The sequence below is a fragment of the Panulirus ornatus genome, chromosome 66 (assembly GCF_036320965.1).
Source record: "Panulirus ornatus isolate Po-2019 chromosome 66, ASM3632096v1, whole genome shotgun sequence".
Taxonomy (NCBI): domain Eukaryota; kingdom Metazoa; phylum Arthropoda; class Malacostraca; order Decapoda; family Palinuridae; genus Panulirus; species Panulirus ornatus.
In genome coordinates, this window is record NC_092289.1 from 14155778 (window position 1) to 14173277 (window position 17500).

Here is a 17500-nt window from a genome sequence, read left to right on the forward strand (position 1 = left end):
TGAGCCATAGGGTGGGTGAGGGGAAGGGATGGCTGCTATATGGTCTTGAATGCATTGAGGAATATGTGGAAAAGGAGTTTACTGTCTTTAAGGGAACAAGATGGGTATGTTTAATGGGACAGTAGTCCCGTAGGTACTGTATACGAATACGAGGCGTGGGCCTCAGACTTAGCTATAAAGAACAAGAGTGATACGTTGGAAATCAATTTCAAGGAAATGAATTCTACGTACTGCGTGTAATGTGAGGAGAGCTGATCGAACAAGAAATGATAAGTTGAGAGAGGGAGAGAAGTGTGGTAGTAAGTGGAGTGAGAATGAGAGAGTCAAAAAGAGTCTACTGAAATGGCTTGGACATAGGGAGAGGATGAGTGAGATGATGTTAAGAGGGCATACTTGTCGGAAATTGAGGGAGCAAAGATAAAGAAGAAACTGTCGGGGATGGTGGGAGGATGAAGTGAAAGATGCTTCTAAGGATCGGGGCCTCAACTTGCAGGAGGATGAGGGCCGCGCAAGGGATAGAGCGAATTGGAGTGATTTGGTGCGCAGGGGACGACATGGTGTCATTGGGTTGAGACAGTGGATATAGAGCGATAGGTCTATGGCACAGTGGGCTGTGGTTTCGGTGCATTGTGCATGACAGTTAGAGTATGCATGTGAACGAATGAGGCCATTTTTTCGTATGTACTGCCACTACCCCGCTGAAGCAGGAAATTGCGAACGCGTACGAAGGGTAATGATACATGCATATATATATGCATGTATCATTACCCTTCGTACGCGTTCGCAATTTCCTGCTTCAGCGGGGTAGTGGCAGTACATACGAAAAAAAGACAGATGCCCCGCATCATAAACCTTCACAAGAGTAGACAAAATATGTCGCAATAACCATTCACCATTGTGACGCGAGGTGGTGGCGCTGCAAGCTAAGATCGCAAACACTGGCAGTCGTGTCCAAGTGAAGGTCATCGCATGTCACAGACCAATTTCATTTTACCCGTTATCAGTAGAGGTTGACAAAATGTTACCAATACGATCGTGATCGAACTTGTATTGTTACAATGAGGGAAAAAAAAGAAAAAAGAATATATTCTCTTTGCAAGGCTGACTAAAGATTCTGGGACTTCGTCAAGCTGCGTCAAGCAAGTACGGTAGTTAAGTGGTCAGGTGTGATCTCGGATCTCTGTGGTGTAAAGCAGGTAGCGACGCTGACCGTGACGTATTCACGGGTCGCCCAGGGGTCGAGCGCATAGGTTCGAATCCTGAAGGATGCGGCAGTTGGTCCACAGTCAACCCAGCTGTTTAACCTTTAATCTTCGGGTTTGGTCGATAAATTGGATACCTGGACTAGACTAGAAACTAGGAACCAATCACTCTCTCTCTCTCTCTCTCTCTCTCTCTCTCTCTCTCTCTCTCTCTCTCTTTCTCGCTAGTACACACGCCTTCTAACCTTGTATAAAATCTTGCCATTGCATCTAGCGGCTTTCGTCCCACACCATATTTCTTAAGACCTTCCACAAGGCATTTTTAACAACCCTACCATATGCTTTCCCTAGATCCACACAGGCTACATCCGATCCCTCTGTGTCCATAAGCATTTCTCACACATATTCTTTACATCAAATACCTGATCCACACATCCTCTACCGTGTACCATTTCTGACACCATATTATTCTTTCCCAGTCTGATGCCCTGTACATGCCTTCACCCTCTTAATCACTGCTCTGTCATATACCTTACTAGGTACCCTCAACAAACTTATATCTCTGCAGTTTGAACACACACCTTTATCCCCCTTGCCTTCATACAATGGCACTAAGCATCCATTCCGTCAATCCTCAGGCACCTCACCATAATCCATACGCACATTGAGAATCCTAACCAACCAACCAACAGCACAGTCATCCCCTTTCTTAATGAACTCAACAACAATACCATCCATTCTAGCCGCCTTGCCTCATTTCATCTTACGCAAAGCTTTTATCACCTCTCCATGACTCACTTCGGATACCACCCCGACCCAAACACCTGACATCTGCCACCTTAACATCAAACACATTGTGCAGACTGTAAGTACTGACCATACACCTCTCTTTTCTCTTTCACTATTAATCCTATTTCTCCACTCCATCACTCACTACCATTTCTAATCAGCCCACCTCCCGCATGCCACGCACATCTCTCGAACCGCTTCCCTTAATACCTCCCATTCCTCACCCATTTCTTTAGCTTCGTTTACTCTCACCTTTTGCCCTGAGAGACGACATTATGTTACAAGGAGAGAGAGAGAGAGAGAGAGAGAGAGAGAGAGAGAGAGAGAGAGAGAGAGAGAAGGTTACTCACGTGGGTTGTCGTAACAGGTGGCCAGTGGGTGGCAAGGTGATTGCTGGCAAGCCCTTGGAGCCGGCATACAGCTCACGCCATCGCCTGTGTATCCTGCTGAACACGGTCCACACCGACGACCTCCCTGAAATACGTACATGTGAGGTTAAGACGCTGATACGCTCGTGTTCAGTAAGGCGGAGCGGAGGGTAAGGGTCGGGTGTCCAGGATGGAAAAGAAGGCTAGGACGAGTGATATATGGGGAGCCGTAGGATGAAATGGATTTCCAAGACCTTGACACTATGCGGGCACCTACATCGTCTCACATATTGTTATCACATCCTCTGGCTTTCGTGAATTTCCATCGAGTTTCCATTGGCCACTTTTGTTCCATATCCAGGGATGCTACTCATATTTCAAAGGGACTTCCTTATCTGATTCATACGAGGGTTCAATATTTGAATCATACGAGGCTTCTGTATTAGAATCATACGGAGCTTCTCTGGGACATAAATGAGGTTTCCATATCTGAATCATACGAGGCTTCAATAACTGAACCATATGAGGCTTCCATATCTGAGGCATATATAAGGCATATACATAGTGAAGAAAGACACAGTTATGAGAAACAGCATTACAGCAGAAGCTCGTCTGGAAGCAACTCTGCGATATTTAGCAAGTGGGTCTACTTGTTCGGAGTTGCAGTACAGTACACGCATATCAAAGCAAAGCTTGTCCCACATAATGCTCTCTCATCTCCGCAGCAATAGCCTTCACTGCTGTTATGCGTTTGTCTCTGTTCTTATAGCATTTCAGCTTCACATTCCATAAACATGGATTCTTACGATAAAGGTCAAAGTACTAGTAAGTGCTTTAGACCAAAAAATTGTTGGTGGGTCACTAGAGTTATCCTGGGCTGCCATCGTTAAATGTTCTCTGTGCTACTATGCCGTGGGATGTGGGGTGAAGGCCCGCTGTGGGTTCACGATATTATCTTGCGTCTGGCAGGGTAGAAACTCCAGCTACCGGGCACCAGCTCAGTGGTTTCGCTCGGCGGGCTTTCGGGCAATTTGATCGTTTGCCCGTCAAATATGCCCGTTAACGGGCAAGCCCGCCGATCAGGCCCGCTCGTGTAGACAGGCCTTAAGAAAATCAAAGGATTATCTGCCATCTAGTATTACGACATGCATTTATGAGGTATAAGGGTATGTCTTAACACGTCTGCTCAGAGGAGAAAACCCAAAATGAAATACAAAGAAAAAGGAGCGGTTTTAACTTAAATAAAGGGAATCCAATGGAATGTAGAGGTACTGATATCAATATATTAAGATCGAGAATGAATTGAAATATATGTATGAGAGTGTGCGTGTCTCGACCCTTATGAATATTAGCCAATGTAAGAATCGTCAAGGAGAGGACAGACGTCTCTTGAGAGGTTAAAAGATTATTTGATCATTGACTACATTACCATTATAATGAAAGGTCCAAGAACGACATAAACCTTGGGAGAAAGAAATGCTTCATACTCATTCCACCAACGCACAAGTAGAGTCTAGAAAATAGATATAGCAAGGATATTTCTTTGATTGCCTTTATGATAGATGAACGGGTCTCTTACTTGGCTTATTCACCGAGTTTAATCATGATGTAATGTTCTCGTTGCACCACTATGGTGCTCTCGAGGTGGCCCATAGGTAAGACACTGGAGCAATGATGAGCTCACAGTCAGTGGGTGATCACCTGATCTTACAGAACCGACGGATCAAATCCATTCTAACTCACCTGAGTGTTGTAGCAGACGCTGTAGGGGGAACACCCTCCATTGTTAAACTGACACTCGTCCACATCACGGCAGGCAAAGCCATTCCCAGTGTAACCTGTGAAGTAAAGAGGACACTCGTAACACCTTTCCATCTCACAGTGTAAATAACTGGTGAACCATCGTATAGCAAGTGTTCGAGATGACGCACAAACATCTTGGAGTATACGAACCTTGGGGACAGGGACCACATGTATAGCCTCCAGGGTAGTTGACACATTGGACAGGCGGGTCATGGGAACAGTGAGGTCGGGTGCTGCTACATTCATCGACGTCCACACATGTTGGACTACCGCTTCCAGGCTTCCAGCCCTAGAGAAAAGAAGATTAATATCATCAGGACTGACGTCCCTCAATAGATAGAAGACCACCACAGCGAGTCTCAACATGATCTTCGGCAAATCTGTTCGATTTATTTATGATATGATCAACATGTATCAGGAAAGTAAAGCAGTCGATTTTGTCTACTTAGATTTTCAAAAAGTATTTGATCAAGTTCCATGAATGGTACTGATGCTCTTGTACTTCGGTGGTTAGGAAATTGGTCTACTGGCCGTAAACAAAGATCTGATTTATATAGCCAAGCCTCCGGATGGTTAGACGTAGCAAGTGGTGTGCCAAAGGGATCATTTTTTGAGACAAGATCGCGTTCTAATATCTGTATTGCTGATAGTGATGATAGGCTGCAGTGTAAGGTCTCAAAACTCGCATGTGATGATAAGCTGGGAAATAAATCTCAACGGAACTTGAAGATCTGCAACCTCAAATTGACATGAAGAAACTGGACTCATAGGTGGCAAATGAATTTTGATATTGACAAATGCAAAGATTTACATATTGGCAGTAAAAAAACAAAAAAGGGAAGTTACAGTATGAATTCTGTTGAACTGCAAAAGGTAAATGAGGAAAAGGACTTAGGCTTTGACAACCTCTGGTGGTCTAAGGCCAGTGTGGGCATTTCTCCCAATCACAGTCGAGATGAGGGTAGGTCAGGGCGGGGCTGGCCGCTCCAGGCTGGTTCCCTTTCAATAAAAAGCCCCTGACGAGTGCTTGGCTGTGATTCCTTCAGCCATCATGTGCCCAGTAGGCAATATAGGTTTCCATTTGCCTCAACCCGTAGCCAGTACGATCACTGCGTTCACACTGAGTGATGCGGCGCTACACTAAACCATACGATGTTGGATATGTCGTTTCGGATCCTTGTATAGCCATGTATTGTATGTAACTGGTCCTATAGAATTGCCCACCGATAAATTGTAATTTGTGTCGTGGTCTCTATAGCTGAAGTGTTGTAAAGGAAAGAGATATCCTGGTTTGAAATCTTACCCGGAATATTAAGTGTGAACGTCAGTGGTGTGTTTGAGGAAAACCTCAGGAGTAAACACGGGAGCAAAGTTCTTGTTTTTGAGGAAAAGAAGAAGAGAAAATGGTGCGTGGCAGCAGTGTAAATATGAACACGAATAAAGAGAAAAAAGTTGTATCGTTAGGATGAACACGAAAGTGAAATCAGAGTCGACGAAGAAGAAGAAGAAGAAGCACCACTGGCCATCAATCTCAATTACGGACTCGATACTTTTTCTCCATAATCTAAGGTTACATAAAAGAGAGAAGAGTAAGCATGCGTAACGTCCATATGACCGTGGCAGTCATGATGAGTGAACACTTGTGTACTGACGGAGGTTGAGGCTTTTATTTTTCTCTCTTTTTTTCTTTTCCAAGCAGCGTTTTGTTGTTTGTTCTCATGTGTATGTGGCTCTGTATTGCCGAAGGAAGTATCTGACCTCACGTAACATTGTTCTCTTCCTAAGAACACCAGAAGACGCAAGAGATTACCACTACAGATAGTAATATTACATCGATTTCCCCTCAGATATACCCGTGAACTTCAGATCATCATCAGTAGAAAAATAAGGACTTCTTGAATTTAGTTATGAATTTACACATGTGTGTCCTTCACTGTTTTGAATACGGGAGGACTTCTATGAAGTCAGATATGCACAACAATGCCACAAGAGAGCATGTGTAAGGGCAACAGTTACATATACAAAATAGGTACGTGAATGATATTATTTTTAGATAGACTTTGACTGTAATTCTAGTGGGAGAGACAAGAGGCAGTTCTCTGTGAACGAAGCACAGACGAACCACTGAACAATTTACCTCATCACAAATACAAGAGTAAGAGTGTTGCCCTCCGGTTGAGGGGACACAGACGCCGTGGCCTCCACACAGCGCTGACCCCGTCGCTGAAGAGCAGTTGTTGGTCTGGAGGGTACAGTGGACGCCATAGTATCCTGCACGACAGTCACATCTGTACCCGCCGTCGGTGTTGGTGCACGTAGCTCCATTCTGCGGGGCAGAAGCAAAGGCCTTAGTTGCCACCTGTGGCCACCAAAACGAGTCAAAGTGTTGATATCTCTTACACTTGAAGCCTGAAATGAATGTCGTCATAGCCCAATTTTGTACATGAAGGTCTGTGGACACACACACTCTCTCTCTCTCTCTCTCTCTCTCTCTCTCTCTCTCTCCGCGTCCGCAGTCGCCTGGAAGCTTCTGAGCGAAGAATAGGACTAGAGGAATTCACTCGTTGTCTTCCATCGACGACCTTTAAAAGAGAGCTTTTACACGACGACCAATGTTTACCTGGCAACCTGTGTTGGTGCCGAGGAACTCGTAGCACTCGTTGACGTCGTCGTCGCAGTTCTCCCCCTGCCAACCACTGCGGCAGAGGCATGTGTACCTCCGGAAGCCGTCGATGCAGGTGCCTCCGTGCTGGCAAGGTCCGCTGCCACACTCGTCCACGGCTAGACGGCTCATGAGGCTCCTCAGCTGTAGTGAGGCCCAGACCCGTGAGAGAAGGAAGGGGTCGAGGAGACTAGAACTAGATAGATGTGGGGACGACACTCGCTCGTCTTGAAAGGATTTGGAAGGATAATATTCAACAAGTGGAACATTCTATGTATCTGGATTACTGAAAGTCTCGAGGTGGGAAAAAATATATATATATATACTTTGGATATATCAATAGAATTAAAAGTTTCCGTAAAATCTTTGAATTATTTCAGTAAGATCACGCAATCATTGGCGTCGCTCGTTTGGAGAGAAGATCAGAATGTAACATCTTCTCTAAAACCATTCTTTGACGTCTTACAGTGCTTATGTATTGGATTTTTCTCTAACTTTTGAGACATCAGCAGCAGAACCTTTTGACGCCATATAGAACCCACTACTGTACTCACTCTTCGCCTCAGAATCCTGAGAGCCCTTTGGGATCCCCTGGAAAGAGATGAGCCTCCAGAGATTCCAGTGATGTTGGCCTGGGACTCCAATGCCTCTACACGGTCCTGGAGCGTTGGAAGGCTCGCCACTCCTGCCTGCAGACTTCGCACGTTCTGCTGGATCTGTGGCACGATCTGGTCCGTCAGTCCTTGTATGGCCTGCTGTGTTTCCGTGTTCTGGACCACGGAATGACCGATAGGGAGGAGGATGAGAGGAAAATCAATGAGGGTTCCGACATGAACCACAGTGCTAGGAACCAAGACGACCACTTAGGAGGTCTGTACAGCCCCAGCCACTGAAGCGGTACCGGCACTGATAGATTTATCATGAATATATCAATACATAATGATACATGGATAGATACATATGTATACATATGATAAATTCAAAAACTATTACTATGAAAATAAAGAAGAAAAAAAAAAACCTTCATTACATCCATCTATTTAACCAATCAGTTCTACCCACTGCAGAGGAATTCAACCCACTAAACACTTAGTAACCATCACTTGACGTGTGAATGTATATCTCTGTGTAAAACAAACGTTCATAAGTGACATACAGACTGCTGGATCTGGGTGAGCTGAGTGTTGAGCTCCTGCAGACGTTGACTGCCATCGGGAGTGATGAGGCCGACCTGTGTGCTCAGCCTAGACACGTTGGTCACCAGAGGGTCGAGGCGCTCCTGGAGGGTGGTTCTGATGGTGGTCACATCGGTCTTCAGTGTTCTCACCTCATTCTGCCGAGCCAGAGGTTCAGAGATATAAGAATGCAATTCCTTGAAAGAGAAAATGAAATTTTTCACTCGTCCATTCTCGTTTTCTAATAAGATGCAAAAAAAAAATGTGTAAGTATAGTTAACCAGACTTTTGATACTCTAGATGGGTTCATTTCCATTATCACTCACTCGAATTTGGCCATCTACACTCAACACCACAAGCACACAGTCATAGAAGAGATCCTATAGATCTAACCACTCTCACACATGACCGCAAGCATATAGTCACAGAAGGAACCCTATAGCTCTGGCCACCTCACTCATCACCACACACATGCAGTCACAGACGAGACCTTATAGTTCTGGCCACTTCACTCATCACCACACTCATGCAGTCACAGAAGAAACCCTATAGCTCTGGCCACTTCACTCATCACCACACTCATGCAGTCAGAAGAAACCCTATAGCTCTGGCCACTTCACTCATCACCACACTCATGCAGTCACAGAAGAAACCCTATAGCTCTGGCCACTTCACTCATCACCACACTCATGCAGTCACAGAGGAGACCCTTTAGATCTGGCCACTTCACTCATCACCACACTCATGCAGTCACAGAAGGAACCCTATAGCTCTGGCCACTTCACTCATCACCACACTCATGAAGTCACAGAGGAGACCCTTTAGATCTGGCCACTTCACTCATCACCACACACATGCAGTCACAGAGGAGACCCTTTAGATCTGGCCACTTCACTCACCACTACAGGCAATTAGTCACAGAAGAGATCTTATTGATCTAAACACTTTCACTCATCACCATAAGCTCACAGTCACAGAAAAGACCCTATAGAAGAACCCTCTAAGCTTCACTACCACCATCCCACTGAAAACAAGATACATTCACTCCTCAACAAAGCTTTAATCCCTCATCCCTCCGTCATCTTTCGAACCGACCAGCGGACGTGGCGGACTCTCTGAGTTCGGTGGGATTTCCATAAAGTGGCCTGGGGCTGTAACAAAAACCGGACGGAAGATATGGGGTAACCTTAGAGGGAGGAGCTCAGAACTGACCGTGTGCCCGGTGACGGAGGTGTTGAGGGCTCTGATGCTGGTAGAGACCCAGGTGTTGGATGCGACGGTCCGGGCCACCTGAGTCAGGTTAAGTATCAAGAAGCTCAGGTCTGCGTTGCGGAGTCCCTCCAGCTGTGGTCGCACTGCCGACACCTGCAACACACGCAAAAATGTCACGTCAATGTTGACAACATGATAACCCAGGGGCTCCCCTGTGGTGTATGTAGATCTCAAATCATACGTGCAGAAGAATTACAGATAAAGGCTACACTACTTCCAGTGGCAGGGATATGCAAGACCCTTTTTTGAAAATTTCTTTATGGCGAGAGTGTACGCTCGGTGATACAGCCTCGTCAAAAAATGCGACTTTTTACCCGTGATGCTAAAGACAAGAGAACATATAGCATCAACGAGTTACCTAAATGCTTGATGACTGCGTCTTAATGGTTGTTGTAATGTATTGTGACACACTGGAAACTAAAGTTCTTGAGGCCATTCACCTCAAATGTTCTCAGATAAACACTTGTTGCCAAAATTCTGGGATACTTTAGAGTCAAACTGTCAAGTTGTCTTCAAATGAATGTTTTAAAGTTAGGATAAGTTCTATTGTACACTGTAGGATTTTTAATCTCGATGATTCTGTTTGAATTCGTATAAGTCATGTTTTGATTTTGACATTGGATATAAAAGGGTCATTTGTTATTCTTTATCAATTTTCATATATTCTTTCTCGAGTGTTTATTTCACGTTGGGTTTGTATGGTACGTATATTCTCAAGTAATATTTAAGACTTTATGCTTCGGACAGAAACGCGTAAGTTTAGATAAGAGGAGCTTATTATCCTATCTTGATGCAGGATGTTCAACCAAATCCTGAGTTTTGGCCGTGTATCACTTCATATCACTTCTCTGAAGTTAAGGCTGACTGCCCAGGAAGGAGTTAATGTTAGAAGTGGATTAATCCTCTCAATAAGAAGATATGATCGACTGATTGATCAGGCAATTACTCAATCCAACCACTGGTAAGTGTGTCTTCAAAGTCTTGGGGTGGCAACTTAGACATGAAACGGGCAATGTTGAAATCCTACGAGATAAGGTATTGGTACTACTACTTGTTTGTGAATTCCAGATGCGCATCGTTCGTACCTCCCAAACCACTCAAGTTTTACCAAGTATACACAACATGGTAAGTCCTCTCTCAAATACACACGCTTCTGTCAGAGTAGGTTCTTCGTGTATACAACTGGTGTCAAATGTTTATCCAAACAACCCCGTATTATACTGTTAATGAAACCCAGATATTTTACGTATGAATAACTTCTTTATGTCAGACTTGTTTTGCATTACACAAATGTTGTTACGTATGTTACTGTCTCTATCACTCACTAGCCTCTAATTATATGTTATGTATTTGATGTATCCTAGACCTCCCTCCTATCCTAGACCTCACTTGAGCCCACCTGTCACCCTCCTATGTCGATGTATTGTACGGTGTATGCTTGCCTCCACATTAGATATTGAACCTTCACTCATACGATCATTTGATTTTTTTTTTTTATGCTAGCTGGGACGGCATAGGCAGCTGAGGCCTGAGTCAGGGACCCATTTTATCGATTAACCCCTAGGGATGGATGAACAGCTGGGGGTGACTGTGGATCGACTGTTGCGACCAGGGATCGAACCCATGCGCTCGACCCTGGGCATCTCTTAAATGCTTCACGATCAGGAACGCTAACTGCTACACTGCAGGAGTCCATGAATACCTTTCTCTCTTTCTATTTAAACGATATATATATATATATATATATATATATATATATATATATATATATATATATATATATATATATATATATATATGTATATTCCTATGAGTCCACGGGGAAAATGAAACATTATGCGCAAAATTGTGATCCTTTCCAATATATATATATATATATATATATATATATATATATATATATATATATATATATATATATATATATATATATATATATATATATATATTGGAAAAAAAGGAAGAGAATACCATCCAATGCACCTCGGGGAAACTGGCACTCCGCACCATGTAGCTATTCGCTTCCGCGTTTGCCATTGCATTCGAAATGCCTGGGTTGTTGGAGTGCTGCGTCAGAGGATCACTTTCAGATCATGAAACTTAGGGTAAAAGATTTTCATTCTGACATTCCCCCTCGTCAAGTTTTATTCCCAAGAGCGTCTTTGGTACAAGATCAAACCTACAACACACACACACACACACAGGCTCGTATGCCTGCAACACACACTCGCCCACAAGCCTGCAACACGAGCCTCATCTCTCTGCAACGCTTTACCCCGTGCCTTTTTGCCCTCACGCCCTTGCAATCGTCGCCAGCACGCAAAATGCAGACTCCCATGCGTCACCATCTCAAAAGATGAACCATGGGGTTGCCTGAGACACGCATCGTCTCCCACTGCTACTGCTACACCCCCACACCCCCACACCCCATCCAAACAAGGAGGTGCACTTGGGTAAGCACGTTAATTCTGTCCTGGCTACGGAATATTCTTGGTCTCGAAGATCAAAGACCAAGTTTGGCGAGGGTGGGAAGCCAAGCGTCGCTCCGAGACTTGTCATTCCCATTAGAACAGGAGGTCTTGGTCGTATGTCCCCCTGACACGTAAGGTGGATTCGAAGTGAGGTAAATGATATGTGACAGCGACTCTTTCTACTGGCGAAAGACTAAACTTCTTATGTTTCAGTCGTTTTGATGTCAGCGGCTGAAATTTTCTCTTGTGATGATTCTATTAACGACACACTTGGTTGCTACTTCGACGGGAATGGCCCAAACTGCTTTCCTCGACGTGAAATCAATGACTAACGACTGAACACAGCAGTGACTCGTTGACACCATTACAGGTTCGAGAGTTACTTTCAACTAATCCGAGAGAGAGAGAGAGAGAGAGAGAGAGAGAGAGAGAGAGAGAGAGAGAGAGAGAGAGAGAGAGAGAGAGAGAGAGAGAGCATTTGACCCTTACTATCATTGCACAAGGGGGCCAGTATGACGGTTCGAGACCTATTCAACCCACAACCTCGCGAATGATATGTGATGAAACGCTAGAAGACTCCAGAGGTGATCGAAACCAGAGGAACCACGAGTTACTGAAGCCTCCGTGTGTTATCCAAAGATACTTCAGCGTCGATATCTAATTTGCTATTTCACCAGCTGGGGGAAATATGCGCTGAATAGCTGATCAAATAGGTAAACAATGCATATCAAGGCATCAATGAATGTTGCTATTTTCACTGTTTTATCGCCAAAGTCAATCCTAACATTATGGTGAGAAGGAACTATATTTACCCCAAGCAGACGAACTATATTTACCCCAAGCAAACACCCATCATGGAAGCATGACACTCGTAAAAGCTAACAAAGGTGTGGGGCGGCCTCACCCACCACCGCAACTGGGGTGCGTGATAACCCAAGACTCAAACATCACTGTGGCTGAGCCACTGAAACTGTGCTACGGTTCTCAGAGTTTCTTCCTCCTGAAGGTAACCTTTGACCCTCATCAGTGTCGATAATGAGGAAGTCTAGATTATGACTTACGATCCAGCAATCAAGGAAGGGTTAAGTGATGAAGGTTTACGAGGGCATTCGATTCAATTGATGCTGATTGATAAACCTCACTATCACTTACAGATAAGGTACAGCCTCGAAAGAGACAGAGAAATTACTCTGATTACATTTCTCTTCTCTTTTTTAGTAGGGTGGTTGAATGATTACTCTGATTACATTATTTTTGTAGTAGGGTGGCTGATGGATTACTCTGATTCCATTATTTTTTTCAGTAGGGTGGTTGATGGATTACTCTGCCGGTCCTTGTTTATCTTTGGAGACGAGGAAGACGCCAGGGCGTGGCAACAGTCGTTGGACATATCGCGGGAGCACCGTCCCTCGGTGTCCACCTTACACAACTTATTGGCAACCCTCTGCGTTGGCTGCCCTCGTTTCTCCCCTACAAGTGTGTATATGTGTCTGTGTGTGTGTGTGTCTGTGTGTGTGTGGAGGAGGAAGAAGGGTGATAGGCGACAGGGGTGTGAAGGGTGAGGGAAGGGAATGGGAGGGACACAGCTGTATCGCGATGTGCTACGTAAGGGGGAGGAGGACACACAGGTGTCCAGTGGCAGATTGAGGTTATGGTCTGGCTTCACAAAGGGACAGATGTGTGTGTGTGTGGGAGCCACGTAACCACACGGTGCTGCCGTGGCATGGCCCTCCTGCTATGTGTGAGTGTGTGTGTGTGTGTGTGTTTGTGTGAGGGGATATTTTTCCATGTATATGGCTGTATATATATGTATGTTTATCTATGTACATGCAATTTCTTTTTGTAGGTTTGTGTGCGTAATTACCTAACTGGACGGCACGGGGAGGGAGTTTTACACTCGTGGGTCTCCATCTCTCCACAATCATACAAAGTGCTCAAAGTTCTGTAGGTTGTCTGCACTTACTCAATCCTCCTTCTGATTATGCCATCCACCCACCACCCTTGTACTATAAACGTACTTCCTTACATCCTCTCTTTTTCTGATCAAGTTTCTTGTTTACATCTATCTTTGTCCTCTGGTCGTTTCATCCCTACATCTATCGAAGAACTGTTCACAGCCTGATTCATCAAGGCTATGATCAGGTCGACCCTCACTCTTCTCTCTTCCTTGATGGGTAAATTTAAGGGTCTCTATAGCCTTCCCCTATAATTCAACTTTCTTAATTCTATTAACCATCTTTTTTGCTCTCTTCTGTACCTTCTTTATTAGCTCTAATGTGCTTTTGTAAGTATGGTGACCTACAATTGAGAACGTATTTTAGTTTTGGCCTTTTGTAAGGATGTGAACAGCACGCTGAACATTTTCCTTATTCATGAACTTGAAAGATTATTTTGACATTTGCTGCATCACACCAGCTCTGGAGTTTGACATACAAGTTCATGTAGTCTTATACATTTTTTTTTTTTTACTTCCGTCTTTACCTCGTCATCCTCTGCAAACACATTCAGGTAAGGTTCCCATCCATCGTAGATCAGGAAAAGTAACTGATCCCAGGAAGAGCACACTGTGGGGAGTCACGTATCTATCATAAGGCTAACCTGACAAGCGTCCTTTGTTCCCTTCCACGACGATCAAAGGCGAGGGCGGTCTGTCCCTATGTGACACACACACACTGTGTGCGTGTGAGTGATCTACGATCGTGTTGCTCCGTCTCTAAATCTAGTACAGACATATTATGTCATTAGCTTTATGCATGTATGCGCACACACACAGACACACACACGCACACACAGACAGACATACAGACAGACAGACAGACACACACACACACACACACACACAAAGACACTACAGCTAAAGCCAGGCACCTATTTATCGATATATGAATATATATATATATATATATATATATATATATATATATATATATATATATATATATATATATATATATATATATATATATATATATTTATTTATTTATTTATTTATTTTGCTTTGTCGCTGTATCCCGCATTTGCGAGGTAGCGCAAGGAAACAGACGAAAGAAATGGCCCAACCCACCCCCATACACAATGTATATACATACACGACCACACACGCAAATATACATACCTATACATCTCAATGTACACATATATATACACACACAGACACATACATATATACCCATGCACACAATTCACATTGTCTGCCTTTATTCATTCCACTGCCACCTCGCCACACATGGAATACCATCCCCCTCCCCCCTCATGTGTGCGAGGTAGCGCTAGGAAAAGACAACAAAGGCCCCATTCGTTCACACTCAGTCTCTAGCTGTCATGCAATAATGCCCGAAACCACAGCTCCCTTTCCACATCCAGGCCCCACACAACTTTCCATAATATATATGTATATATATTTTGTACGTGATCGCCGCTTCCCGTGCCAGCGAGGCAGCGCCAGGAAACAGACGAAGAATGACCCATCAACTCATATACACATACATATATACATAAACGCCCATACACATACATACAGATACACATACATATACATATTAACATATACACATATACATACACATACATACACATACATATACATACACACATACACATACATATATACACATACATACACATGTATATACTCACACTCAGTCTTAAAGCAGTCTATGATTATGTTACTAAGAACAGGACTAATAGGATTTCCCATGGCTAGACCAAAATTCTGTCTATATGAATCATCTTCACCGTCATGGTAAACACTACTGTAAACAAAGCTTCATCGCGTCACTGAAAGTTTGTATGGGCTGGGGTAAGGCAAGACTGAGATTAGGTAATTTCCTCCTAAGGTATGTGATGCTTTCATCAATGGGAACTTAACTGAAATTCACATCAAAAGTAATAAGTTCATGTTCAGGCAAATTCTATATCTTAACTATCATTGTGGACTAGTGTGATCCAATACTGATGCTGAAATGTGTGTATATATATATATATATATATATATATATATATATATATATATATATATATATATATATATATATATATATATCATCAAAATTTTCCTTTGTCTATCCACATTTGCTTCCACTTTTATCTCAGTTTCATGCAACGAAATGTACAACGACACGTGGGGTTATATATATTCCATTATCTGATTGAACATATTCATACGTGATCATGAATACAGTTGGCCTTACAATACTTGGGTGAGACTACGTCAGCTGTGCCAGCGTGGAGATGCAGGTGTCAGCATATATATATATATATATATATATATATATATATATATATATATATATATATATATATATATATATATATATATATATATATATATATATACACACACAAAGGGACCCAACTGATATTGGTTGCGAAGATCCATCATTTTTTGGAGTTTCTCATGACCACACAATAGCCATCGTCTCGTTCGTGTTAAAGATGATCCAGTGGCCAACTAGACGCGTATGTTCACCCCTGGGTAAGACTCGTCGCTCCCAGCAAGGCACAGGAGAAACAGGAGAAACGAAGACGTCTATCAAACACTTTATGATTCATCCCATCGAACCTTTTTAGATATTTCTCAACCCAATTTTCTTTCCTCAACATAGTTATGATACTTTTGTGACTAGGAATATCCAGAGACTACACACACACACACACACACACACACACACACACACACACACACACACACACACACACACACACACACACACACACACACATACAGAGCAGCCATAAGAAAGACGCTTGAGAGAGGGTATACGTCAACCCTCATACCAGGACTCGAACCATATTTTCCAAACACAACACCCTTGTTCTCCTTGAGTAGTGTGTGTGTGTGTGTGTGTGTGTGTGTGTGTGGGTCTTTTTTCGCGAAGCAGCTTCGTACACATCGTCCGTCATGAATGACTACATGAAGACCATTGAACAACATCTAAGTCCCAAATCCTTTCATTCAAATCATTTGATATTTTTCCTTCAGTAATAACAACAAAGATATACACTATATCGTTACGTAGATAAAGATATCACTGCGCCATTATGTGCTCCTCGGTCGCTGATCCGTATCTGGGAAGGTAGTCATAATAGAGGTGGCCAGTGATATATTTTTTGTCTCAAAAGAAATACAGCGCAGCTTCAGTGCTGCAGGGTTCTCTGATACATGAGTAATATATGATGAATTGTGGATATTGATGAGTTACACACACCCACACACACACACACACACACATTTTGAGAAATAGTTCCATAATAGGAGAGAGTGTTCAAGGGATGGGTCCGAAAAAACTGTAAAGGAATTTTTTTACTGTGAGGTGAGACAGTATTGGCAAATGAGGCCCTAATCAATGCCATCCCATCATCGCTATATATGTATATATATCATACAAACCTCCAACAGCCAGGATCGAACCTGGGACCCCTTGTGCAAGAGGCAGGCATGCTAACCGCTAGGCTAAGGGACTGTATAATAGGAAACAACTATTCGAAATACTAAGTACTCGAATACCCTTCGTCTCACAATGGTGAGCAACGGGGTCTATCGGTTGTTTCCGAACAGAACACATAGCCAGCTGATGGCGTTTTACCGAACCTGACTGTACAACGCGGAGTTATATGAATACGAATAAAGTGTACAGTATATATAAATATATACCCTTATTTAAGCCAGGCACCCATTTTATCAGCCAACCCCTAGGGGTGGATGAACAGTTGGGTTGACTGTGGACCGACTGCCGGAGCGAGGATTCGAACCTATGCA

The 17500-nt window shown here is 43.4% G+C and overlaps 1 protein-coding gene across 1 annotated transcript in view; it reads right to left on the bottom strand.

Annotated features, from left to right (window-relative positions):
• Nucleotides 1–17500, bottom strand: part of LOC139746906 (cubilin-like) — a 132886-nt gene that overhangs the window by 50276 nt on the left and 65110 nt on the right. Inside the window, exons 4-11 of the mRNA XM_071658586.1 lie at nucleotides 9212–9364; nucleotides 7981–8157; nucleotides 7379–7594; nucleotides 6783–6968; nucleotides 6300–6488; nucleotides 4313–4451; nucleotides 4103–4197; nucleotides 2342–2465 (exon numbers count right to left, since the gene is read on the bottom strand). Coding sequence (XP_071514687.1) covers nucleotides 2342–2465; nucleotides 4103–4197; nucleotides 4313–4451; nucleotides 6300–6488; nucleotides 6783–6968; nucleotides 7379–7594; nucleotides 7981–8157; nucleotides 9212–9364 — 1279 coding nt within the window. The remainder of the gene's footprint in view (nucleotides 1–2341; nucleotides 2466–4102; nucleotides 4198–4312; nucleotides 4452–6299; nucleotides 6489–6782; nucleotides 6969–7378; nucleotides 7595–7980; nucleotides 8158–9211; nucleotides 9365–17500) is intronic.